General features: G+C 48.2%; 1 protein-coding gene across 2 annotated transcripts in view; it reads left to right on the top strand.

Annotated features, from left to right (window-relative positions):
• Window positions 1-3,318: 3,318 nt before the first annotated feature.
• Window positions 3,319-12,455, top strand: part of ncor1 (nuclear receptor corepressor 1) — an 82,808-nt gene continuing 73,671 nt past the window's right edge. For both annotated transcript variants that reach the window (XM_083645340.1, XM_083645341.1), the window contains exon 1: window positions 3,319-3,431. In XM_083645340.1, coding sequence (XP_083501466.1) covers window positions 3,420-3,431 — 12 coding nt within the window. In that variant the 5' untranslated portion in view covers window positions 3,319-3,419. The remainder of the gene's footprint in view (window positions 3,432-12,455) is intronic.

Raw genomic sequence — 12,455 nt, forward strand, 5'->3', positions numbered from 1 at the left:
CAGATACCCAGTCCATGTGAAGATCATCAAAGGACGCCATAGTCTTAATCTGATCTGTGTAGGCTGTCCATCCTCTCTAGTCTTTTTATCATTTGCCATTGTTAGTTTGGAGGAAATTGTGCATGGTCCATCATCTTCTGCTGGAACATCTAGATCAGCGTTGTGCATGTGCCATGGAGGTAGAGTCTGTTGCATCACCGTCAACCAGACGGTCCCCGGTTAATCACTCAAACCACCTGTTGTAGTCTTTATTTGGAAGCAGAACCTGCATACTCTCTGCCCCGCATGGCACATGATTGGGCACCACTGTTGGAGATGGTTGTTCTGGGCTCTAGAGGCCAATGCAGGCACTGCCATGCCATTGGAACCTGGAAGACGGCTGTTGCATGATATGAGGACTGGACAGGATAATGTATAAAGTGTCAGGATGGATGCAACTTGGTCAGACTAGGCGATTATAATGCCAATTTGAAAACTTGATTTGAATCTTGGTTGGCACAGATTATCCTGTAGCGTAACTAAGCGGGCTCAAGACTGCTGACTCTGGCTATTTGACCTGGTGTCATTTTTTCCAAACATGCTTGTGTTTGCTTGATTTTGTGGGACTGGGTCTGGTCTGGCTCGACTAGTGTGAAGTGAACACTCGCCAAGACTGAATTCTTGGAGTTTAGACACGGGGAACAAAAAGAACCCGGAAGAAAAGTCACATTCAATGCCCACTCGCATGGATAGTTTACGTTAGTAAGATTCACAACTTTATATGGATTTCTATATGCAGCAGAATAGAGTTTACCCACATACCTCATTGTCATACATTCTTATACATCATAGTAAATAGTGTCAAGGAAAAAGCATAAATTAATGCTTGTGGTGCTCCTTTGCTCACTGAATGGCTATCATAGTAAGCCCACCTTTTTTATTCACCCCTATTCACTGGACGTCAGTGTTGGGTTCCAAACCGGTTGCATCACTGTGAAGACATGCTAAATGTACATCCATGTCTTACGCTGTTTAATGTTTTGTTGTGTGCTCTCTGTTTTTGGACTTCTTTTTTCTGTACCATGTGGAGGTGTGGCTTGTGTACAAGAATTCCAATGCCTTTTAATGCCAAATTCTTATGCAAATGGCAAATAAACTTGAACTTGATCTGAACTAAAGCATGGATGTGATTGATGATTTATGAGGGGACATTGTTCTCTGTGGTGCATTTATTGATCCATATTTAAGTCTTCAATGATTTGCTACTACAGCCCAAATGACAGCTTTGCCAAGCTACAGATTGACTTGTCTTGCTAATGTTTGAACAAGAAAACGACTGGACATTTTCCCCTTGTTGTTTTCTTACAGCAATTAACACGTCCCTCGCAAGAAGACAAGTCCGACGACAAAAACGAAGAAGACAAATCTGAAAAAGCTGAGAAAAAAGAAGACGAGGAGAAGAAGGACGAGGAAGAGAAAGATGAAAAGGAGGACTCCAGGTGAGTTATAATAACTGTTTGTCCCAGTGTCTGTCCAGTCCACTGGTTAAGGTGCTCCTATCAGTTTGCTGCCATAGCTTTTGGAAGAGGTAAGAGGTAGTAAATTATATAGACATATTACTGCGCTCTCAGTAAATTATAGCCTTCATGTTATGCAACTGGATTTCTAGAGTCTTAGTTTCAGGATCAACGTCCCTCTTTTTGTGTTGTAAAATGTGCCAGAGGAGGAATCCCTGCCCTACTCAGGCATGACGGCTGACCAGAGCTTCTAAAAGCCACCGTGCTATTTGAATGCTATTGAAAACCTATGATATTCACCTATGATATTCAGCTAATCTTGTAGAGTAAAAAAAAAAATCATCATTGTATGTACTAACTTTTTTCCAAATCTAAAAATGAAGCAACACTTCCTGGACCTATTCCACTGACATTGAATAAGAGGGAACGGTCAAAATGAATAGAAGATGGTACTATGAATCCACAAAGTTGGCTTCACATTCGATGTCAATGGTGCAGGCAGAGTGTTATTTGATCATATCATAGACTAGATTAGTCTTGGCTTTAAGACATTGATTTTGAGTGGTCTATCATTCATCATCATCATCATAGGATAAATAAATGTCCATTCTTTTTAGGCTGGGTTTTCCCTTTCGTAAAATGCTAAGTGCAAAGTAAAAATTGCGCAGAGTGATGGGAGGTTTCGCCACCGCATGACCTGCTGGGCTGATGGATGCTCATGAGCAGGGCTTGGAGAGGGCCCACAGTGTCTATTTTGCCTCAGGGCTAGCAGACATTAGATAGATGCCGACCCACTTGTTTACAGATACCACTTTCAGACAGACACGGTTCTGGTTCTGGTTCTGGCTCTGGTTCCGTTCTGGAGTCTCAGAACCTTGGTGCTTTCTGGCGAACCAGTCCGTGTTCACACCAGTTTAAGCGGAACCAAAGTGGGAGGACATTATTCGGTAGTCCTTCAGTTTTTTAAGTTTATTAATTATTTGGTCTGACGTTCGAGTGATCTCTTCCGCAAGTTCGGCATACAACTTGCTCTTTCTTGTACTGCTTTCTAGTTTTTCTTGAAATTCGGTAGATGCCCAAATCGCCACTAAACATTTGGTTTCCTCAGGAGACCACTGCAAATTATTTTTCTCAATGTTGTCGCTGCCTTCTTCTCCTTCCTGCTCGTTTTCACAGCCTAGAATAAGACACGCCCACTGATGATGTCACGCTTCCCAAGGAAAAACCAAGTATTTCTTGGTTCCGCTGAGAACGAACTTTTCAGGTTCCGAACCAATTATTTTTTCGGTCTGAACGCGCCGGCCGGTTCAAATTTGGGTTCGGGAACCGGAGCTGCCACGGAGCCCTGCCGGTGTGAAAGCCCTACCAGTTGACTCTGTGGGCAGCTAGTCTTGACTCATGTCCATCCATCAAATGTAAAATATATATACTGCTAAAGCATTAAGCAAACCTGCTAAGTCTTGTTTGGGCCAACTCTAAACTACTTGTGTGATGTGTTGTTCAGTTGTGCAGGAAAAACCGATTCTGAAAATACTGTTGCTGAATCGAAATGGAATGGATTTTTTTTTTGCTGTGCCACTGATCTTCCTCATTCAGATATGCAAAGGTTAAAGCTGTGCTTTCCCTTCCCAAACCACAGGGACATTGGCAAGGACAAAGACAAGTGTGACGGTGGGGAGGACGAGGACGGAAAGGAGCAAAACACGCCGCGTGGCAGGAAGACTGCCAACAGCCAGGGCCGCCGCAAGGGAAGGATCACCACGCGCTCCATGGCCAATGAAGCTGCATCTGTGGTGGCTGAGGAGGCCCCGCCCACCGGCCCCGAGCCCGCCTTGCCGGAGCCTCCACAGCTGGCTAAAGCTGATCCAGCCCAGAAGGCCATGAAGGAGCCTATAAAACCCCAGACCCCAGTAGCTGCCATTGATGCTAATAAAGGTAAACCACCACACTGATTGTGCCTCTGTGCTCTCCCACCTCCCATTTTCTCCCCAACTTCACTTAATGTAACTGGCCAACATAGACCATGTGATGTCAAATTGGTATTTCCAACAGAGCTAGAATGAGGTTTGAAACATTTCAAAACCCCAACAGTAAACGTCAGGTTTTGGAGTTAGAATCACAGAGCGACGGCTTCTTTCTATAGAATCACCATTTTGTGCCGACATTCAACAGTCTTCCAGGGAGAAACTTAAGTCTTCTTCCAGAAGAGGAATAGATGGCAGTTTCTCCATCGACTGTAGGCTCAGTAGATCATAATGCATTGCAGCCACAAGCCATGTTGTGTTTTTGATTGAGGGGTACCATAGACCCACCCCAATGTTCCTGAATTAGGTGTCCAGCCACCTCATAGGCCCGTACACCCCCCTCTGATTGAAGCAAAAGGTTAATGGACCTTCTCTTAGGGTTGTCAAAAGGCATTCTGGGAAATGTAGGAAATCCCTTCCCTATCTGAAGTAGAAGTACCGGTAGATTGAAACTAGGTTCACCAAAAACACGTAATCACAAAATAACTCCTGGGATAGAGTATCTGAGGGTGAATTGTTTTAATTGATTTGGATATAACATTACATTGGACTCACCTGAACAACAGACTGGAGCTTAGTACACACCTCACACATGCTCAATCCATGCTTTTTGTAACAACGGGTAACACAGTATAGCCTGCCTTCCATCTAGGGATGCAACGGTATGAGTTTTTGACGGTATGATAACCTTGGACAAAAATGTCACGGTATCGCGGTATTGCAGACCATTTGTGTTTTTACAATAGCCGAAATATTCCCATACAGCCGATGTCGTCTTTTTAGATGGGGGAAAGTTCAGGGGGGTCCTTGCGGCTCCTCTCTACTGTGCTCTATTCTAGGTTGGCATGCAACCAGGGGGAGGGGCCGCGTAAGCTGCACTCTGCAAGCGACCTGGGCACTTTGTTTTGGGGAAACAGCTGATACTGTGGGGAAGGTATGACGGCAAATTTTAGTGGTTTTGATACCGTTACGTTTTCAAACCGCGGTATACCTTCAAACGGTATACCGCTGCATCCCTACTTCCATCATGCAATAACTTCACCTAATTTAGTAATGGGAGCAATAGCAATAACATGTCATCGGTTACAATCAGCTGCCCAGAGCTCGGTACATTCTATGACAGCACATTTATTTTGAGAATCTTACATGTCATGCTATAATTTCTTATCGAAGCAAAGAACTTTGACTTTTTTTAATTTTTTTATATCTCATTGATCCAGAAATTAAGTTTTGTCACTGATTGGCCTATAGGGGATGCTGTATCATACATGGGTTCAAAGAATGGTCCCAGTTGCACAGATATCTTATCTTATGCCTTATAGAGAGCCCCAGGAATGAGTCCGGAAAACATTGACGCTAACACTTCCGGGTTCTTCACTGTTTTTGCCTATGGGATTTTTTAATGGGTTTTTGGCGCGATGCTTCTAATGGTCGCTGGGCAACGCAAGCTTAATCAAACGCGAACCAGTGTTCAGCAGGATAATCTTCAAACATGAGGACCATTTTTATGAGTTTTTAAGCTTTTACGTGCCGTTAAAAGGGCAGCTAGCTAGCAAACGGCTAAATGAGACTACACTGTTGAGTCGACGGGGATATTATACGTCATTAACGTCATCACTTCAAAGGACGAACACGGAAATTCTCTTTCCCTCACCTGGTTCTGCCCGGGGTAATCAGTGCACAGCAGCGCACACATCAACAACACTCCAGTTTGAGTGGTGACGTGACGGGGAAGCCTATGCGACACTGTGTGTAGTTGTGGATTAGCTTAGCACGAGCTTTTTACTTCTAGGGCTCGCATTTATGCTTCAAAAGTCATGAAAGTGGTCCTCATGTGTGAAGATTATCCCGCTGAACACTGGTTCCCGTTTGATTAAAGGTCCCAATTCGTGCAGCTGTAACCTCTTAACACGTTGAGTGCCAAGGACGAGATATCTCGGCTTACATAATCCAACCGTTGAGTGCCAAGGACGAGATATCTCGGCTTACATAAACATTTTTTTTTTTTGACGGTGGGACATCGATCAACCCCTTTTACGTCTCCTACACCAGAATTGGAGGTATTGAATGTGTATAATCTATTTTACCGACCCACTGAGTGTCGACATGTCTCTCCACAGTAGAAAGAGGCGACCCAAAACTGGACGGAAAAGCGCAACGAAGCCGTTCTCATACTGTAAAATTGATGGCGAAAACGCAACTTCGTTGTGACACGCCCGCTGGAGAGCCAGGGAGGCAGGAGGAGAACACACACGGAGGGAGGAGTTGGAAGCAGAGGGGGGTTTCCTGCTGTTATGGAGGAAATTACTGTTCAAAACTATTGTTTAGATGTCTGACTCTTACTGATGCCAAAAATGAATGGTTAAAGTGACTGTTCTATCGAATTTCACAAAAAGCCGTTTATCTCTGAATAATTTTTCTGACGCTGAAACCATGCTGTATTCAACTGCTAATGCTTACATAACTACTAACTCTACAAACTAACTCTTTTAGACAGAGAAAGCACACATTCTATTAGTTCTTTTTAGATGATTGGTGTTCACGAAGTCTTAACAGAAAAGAATCCTCGGCTCTTGTAAAATGAGCCAGAATCCTCAAAAAAAAACCTGGCAGAACCTACCTACAGCATTGAAAAAAGGGCTGGCAGTCAATGTGTTAAAAACGTGTGTCTCTGGTCCATAAAACATGATTCTGGATTAATCTGTCGAAAATATAGCAACCCCGTTTGTTGTGACGGAGTTCTCACTTCCTCATCTCGTCGCTTCCCAAGAATGGCCTGTTTCTATAATATATTCAGAACTAACAGTTCCCATTGGCCGCTGAGGGAGAGCCCGCCCCAGGCTCCCAGCGGCCAATCAGATTAGCATCTGTGGACCAGCACGCTAGGTTGCGAGTTATCGTTAACTTAACGGTACTACGCTAAAGAGGACATCTCAAAATGCCTAGACTTACCGAATGCACCTCTGCAGTTGCTGCATCACGTACAGTTGGCGTCGCTCCAGCTAGAAGTGTTAATTTTGTGGCTATAGACTAAATGGTGCAGGTAGCTTGTGTGAGAGAGACCCGCGCAGTATGCAGGAGGAAGCTAGTGACGTCCCAATTCCCCTCTGGGCAAACGAAGCGTTTGGGGGTGTGGCTTGGAGGAGACTGCAGGGGGACGCTGGATAGGGACAAATCCAACTGTGGCAGTTCTGAGTGTGTGACCACTCATTACAGGGAGGGCTGACAGCAGTATATATGCATTTACAAGTAAAAACAGCTTTTGCACGGAATGGGACCTTTAAGCTTGCGTTGCCCACAGACCTTATTTGAAGCATCGCGCCAAAAACCCATTCAAAAATCCCATAGGCAGAAACGGTGAAGAACCCGGAAGTCCGGGACCTCCGCGTTCCGACTACAAAAATACGTCATCCCTGGGGCTCTCTATAGTAGAGCTCATGTCTCAGTCTGGAGGAGAGCGCACCTCAACAGAAGTGGCTGAACAAGGCTTGACAACATTCAAAATAAAACTCTTGAGATCCCGCCCCCGCCCTTCCTTAAAAATGTGTAGAAGTTCAAGCCCTTGTTTGCGTGGTGCAGTCGGTTCAACAGGTTCAGGTACTCATTGACTCTCTGCTGAGTGTCAGACAGGCGCTGCAGGTCTGTCTGCTCCGTCCGTCACCATGGCAATGCACTGCCTCCTGCTAGAGCTGTTGTCATGGTTCTCGGTCACGCACAAGAGCTCTTCTTCGCTTTGATGTCTCTGTTGCTTTCTCGCTGGCAGTAGGGATGGGGATCGTTTCGTGAGTTCCCGACACCGGCGCTAAACCGATACTTGTAAAATGGCACCGATGCCTAAACGGCGCCTGAACCGATACTTTGAGTAATTCAATTAATTTAATAATTTAATAAATTATTAATTTAGAACAGATTTAAAGTGGATTATTTTTTATTTAAAGAGGATTTCAATGCGTGGCATGCTCCAAATGATAAGGTTAGTGAAGCTACGTGGCTGCGTGCGGTATCGGAGCACTGGGCACGGCACCTAAATGAGCCACCCAATTCTGCTTTACAAACCGTACTGGTAGTACCGCTTGTAAAGGTACTGGTACCATAGTGGTACTGGCTTTCGGCACCCAGCCCTATCTCCCAAGTCATCTGCGTTAAGCTCGTCTTTGTGTTAATCTCTATAGTTAATTTGCCGTGTTTGAAGTGTTCTGTGCTCTTCCGCCACCTGCTCGCCTCCCCCCTCTGTCTGTTGAGCTCTGCCTGCTCCCTCCTCTGTCTGTTGAGCTCTGCCTGCTCCCTCCTCTGTCTGTTGAGCTCTGCCTCTCTCGTCTGTCTGTTGAGCTCTGCCTCTCTCGACTGTCTGTTGAGCTCTGCCTCTCTCGACTGTCTGTTGAGCTCTGCCTGCTCCCTCCTCTGTCTGTTGAGCTCTGCCTCTCTCGACTGTCTGTTGAGCTCTGCCTCTCTCGTCTGTCTGTTGAGCTCTGCCTCTCTCGACTGTCTGTTGAGCTCTGCCTCTCTCGACTGTCTGTTGAGCTCTGCCTCTCTCGACTGTCTGCTGAGCTCTGCCTCTCTCGACTGTCTGTTGAGCTCTGCCTCTCTCGACTGTCTGTTGAGCTCTGCCTCCCTCCTCTGTCTGTTGAGCTCTGCCTCTCTCGACTGTCTGTTGAGCTCTGCCTCTCTTGACTGTCTGTTGAGCTCTGCCTCTCTTGACTGTCTGTTGAGCTCTGCCTCTCTCGACTGTCTGTGGAGCTCTGCCTCTCTCCTCTGTCTGTTGAGCTCTGCCTCTCTCGACTGTCTGCTGAGCTCTGCCTCTCTCGACTGTCTGTTGAGCTCTGCCTCTCTCGACTGTCTGTTGAGCTCTGCCTCTCTCGACTGTCTGTTGAGCTCTGCCTCTCTCGTCTGTCTGTTGAGCTCTGCCTGCTCCCTCCTCTGTCTGTTGAGCTCTGCCTCTCTCGACTGTCTGTTGAGCTCTGCCTCTCTCGACTGTCTGCTGAGCTCTGCCTCTCTCGACTGTCTGTTGAGCTCTGCCTCTCTCGACTGTCTGTTGAGCTCTGCCTCTCTCGACTGTCTGTTGAGCTCTGCCTCTCTTGACTGTCTGCTGAGCTCTGCCTCTCTCGACTGTCTGTTGAGCTCTGCCTGCTCCCTCCTCTGTCTGTTGAGCTCTGCCTCTCTTGACTGTCTGTTGAGCTCTGCCTCTCTCGACTGTCTGTTGAGCTCTGCCTCTCTCGACTGTCTGCTGAGCTCTGCCTCTCTCGACAGTCTGTTGAGCTCTGCCTCTCTCGACTGTCTGCTGAGCTCTGCCTCTCTCGACTGTCTGTTGAGCTCTGCCTCTCTCGACTGTCTGCTGAGCTCTGCCTCTCTCGACTGTCTGTTGAGCTCTGCCTCTCTCGACTGTCTGTTGAGCTCTGCCTCTCTCGACTGTCTGCTGAGCTCTGCCTCTCTCGACTGTCTGTTGAGCTCTGCCTCTCTCGACTGTCTGTTGAGCTCTGCCTCTCTCGTCTGTCTGTTGAGCTCTGCCTCTCTCGTCTGTCTGTTGAGCTCTGCCTCTCCCGTCTGTCTGTTGAGCTCTGCCTCTCTCGACTGTCTGTTGAGCTCTGCCTCTCTCGTCTGTCTGTTGAGCTCTGCCTCTCTTGACTGTCTGTTGAGCTCTGCCTCTCTTGACTGTCTGTTGAGCTCTGCCTCTCTCGACTGTCTGTTGAGCTTTGCCTCTCTCGACTGTCTGTTGAGCTCTGCCTCTCTTGACTGTCTGTTGAGCTCTGCCTCTCTCGACTGTCTGTTGAGCTCTGCCTCTCTCGTCTGTCTGTTGAGCTCTGCCTGCTCCCTCCTCTGTCTGTTGAGCTCTGCCTCTCTCGTCTGTCTGTTGAGCTCTGCCTCTCTCGACTGTCTGTTGAGCTCTGCCTCTCTCGTCTGTCTGTTGAGCTCTGCCTGCTCCCTCCTCTGTCTGTTGAGCTCTGCCTCTCTCGTCTGTCTGTTGAGCTCTGCCTCTCTCGTCTGTCTGTTGAGCTCTGCCTCTCTTGACTGTCTGTTGAGCTCTGCCTCTCTCGACAGTCTGTTGAGCTCTGCCTCTCTCGACTGTCTGTTGAGCTCTGCCTCTCTCGACTGTCTGTTGAGCTCTGCCTGCTCCCTCCTCTGTCTGTTGAGCTCTGCCTCTCTCGACTGTCTGTGGAGCTCTGCCTCTCTCGACTGTCTGTTGAGCTCTGCCTCTCTCGACTGTCTGTTGAGCTCTGCCTCTCTCGACAGTCTGTTGAGTTAGGTAAGGTCTGCGCCCAAATGTGATATATTAACCCCTCTGCGGTGTGTCCTTGCAATCCTTCGGCCCTCTGACCTCTCCTGGCCACATCGTCGGCGTATCGGGGATTGACCTGGGACTGTGTCCGGTGCACTCTCCCTGAGCCGACTACATTGTGGATTTTGTGTGTGTGTGTGTGCTCGCTCTCGAGTAACCCCCCCCCGGCTCGGTTGCTTCTCAGAAGTGTGCTAGGCGCTAAAGGGTAGCTATCTGTCAGTCTTGCCCAGTTGAAGCGGTGCCAGGGCGGACTCTGATTCAGCCGTTTGAACTCATTTCAAATCATGGGGTAGGGCGAGGGATGTTTCTCTTCTTGTCAGGTGAGGTGTTGCATTGTGGGTGCACACCCCTCTCCCTTTCTTCATAGCTCCAACTCTTCAAAGGCCTACGTGATGTTAATGGTCCACCCCAGCGGGAGCTCAGCTGTCATGGGGTAGGACATGTGAGTCTTTGCCACGGGAGAGGGCAGCCCAGTCCAGCAGACATTTGTTTGACTGGGTGTAACAGAGTGTATGGCCGCTAGACCTTCGCTAGGAGCCGTCTCAACAGTGAGAATTGATCCGTTCGTGTGTGTGTGTGTGTGTGGGGGGGGGGGGGGGGGTGCGAGCCTCCTGTTAATGTCAAGGGTTCATCTGCTGCTATATTTGTCCAAATGTTGACACAATCTGAATGGGTGCCATGGAGGAGTGTAGGCCAGGGTTCACTCAGCCCTCTTCACGCTAACGTGCACTCCTGTTCTGTGAATTCTGGAGGGGAGGGGGGCTGTGTGGCCAAGCCCAAGCAAGGAGGGGGAGTGTGTGTGTGTGTGTGTGTGTGTGTGTGTGTGTGTGTGTGGCAGTGGAAGGGGAGGGAGGGTGTTGGGCTGGCTGTTCTATCTGTCTGTTTGTCTCCATCCAAGGCCATTTCCCAAAGAGGGAGGCACGGCTCTCCACTCCTCCACTGTCTGGCGCTCGATCAGCTGACCAAGGCCCCTCCCCCTGTGGATTAGCGAGGGGGAGGGCTTGTCCTGGGCTGTGGGGAGGGAGGGAGGGAGGGAGAATGAGAGAGCGTGAGAGAAAGGGAGGGAGAGAGAGAGAGAGAGAGAGAGTGCGAGTGAGGGAGCAGGTCTCAGCAGCCCCTTGAATGTAAACAGATTATTAGATTAGTGGCCATGAGAAGGAGGCGACCGAGGAGAGGACTGTCGCTCTCTCCATCTGTATTTCTCTCTCTCTCTCTCTCAGCCGGTCTCCCTTTCTGTCCATCAGCACTGATGGAGCTGTTTCCTCTCTCTCTGTGATTTAGCTGTTTCCTCTCTCTCTGTGATTTAGCTGTTTCCTCTCTCTCTGTGATTTAGCTGGCGCTATTGAAACCGGAGAAACTTCTCGCTGGACCGAGGAGGAGATGGAGGTTGCCAAAAAAGGTAGCGATTCAATTCATTTCTCTCTCTCTCTCTCTCTCCTCTCTCTCTCTCTCTCTCTCTCTCTCTCTCTCTCTCTCTGTCTGTCTGTCTCTCTGTCTGTCTGTCTGTCTGTCTGTCTGTGTGTGTGTGTGTGTGTGTGTGTGTGTGTGTGTGTGTGTGTGTGTGTGTGTTGCTTTTTTCCTCTCTTGCGGTGGCTCCTCTGCATTTTATGATCTTTCCCTGTTTTTTCCCTTCCCCTCCGTTTCTCTTTCCCCCTCCGGTTGTGCGATCTTGCCCTGCCCGTTACCTACATGTAGACATGAATGCATGGCACATGCGTTCACACAGACAGAAAGTTGGGCAGTTGCTTTACTGGAGGCTTTCAGGGAACCATAAAGGGAGGTTGCCCCCCCCCCCCCCCCCCCGTTTTCTTTTAGCTGTACTGCTCCGCTTGCTTCTCACAAGTGATCTATTAAGGCCATCCATGAAGCAGCAGAGCGTGACAGTTAGCGGCTTTCTCCAGAGATCACTATGTATTATTCACATTCAAACACTTTGTCTAAATGTCTATTACAGGCGGTGCCTGGTCTTGGACTACTACTGCAGCAACTAGTCAAGTTCATCTGCCATGCAAGTGTAGGTCCAGCACCACCTCCACCTCCACCCTGACCACTCCCCCCCCCCCCCCCCCCCCACCGCTCAGCTTTGTTGCCCTAGGGCAGTGATACTCAACTTGCGGCCCGCGATGGAATTGCAAAAAAAAATAACTCACCTGAACACAACATGCAAGATAGCCGCTGAATAAGTGTCCAAATGTTCATGTCATTCTGGCCAATACTCCACTTCTGTTATAGCATTTCAGTCTGGAATATGGAATATCTTTCAATAATCTATGATTTAGCTGCTAAATTGTCAAATACCGCCGTCTGCTCGTTACCCAGGCACTTATGTATGTACTTAACCTAACTAACTTAACCTAACTAACTATCCGGTGTGCACAACATTGTCAGACTAAACTCCGGCTGACACCCCAAAAACCTACAATCCCCTACAGACAAATGTATATTGTTTGTTTATTAACTGGCCCCTGGCCTTCTATCATTTCACGAAAGTGGCCCCCAGGCAAAGCAAGTTGAGTATCCCTGCCCTAGGGCCTGGGTTCTTACCGAGAGGCTCTTGAGCACTAAGACCAAGGGACTGGGCCAGGGTCAATAAAGGGATTAATGTGGATTAATTAAGAGTCTTGGGTGGGTTTGGGAGATTTGCTCCGCCATTCACCAGAA

This window comes from Poromitra crassiceps (assembly GCF_964638095.1).
Source record: "Poromitra crassiceps genome assembly, chromosome: 1".
Taxonomy (NCBI): domain Eukaryota; kingdom Metazoa; phylum Chordata; class Actinopteri; order Beryciformes; family Melamphaidae; genus Poromitra; species Poromitra crassiceps.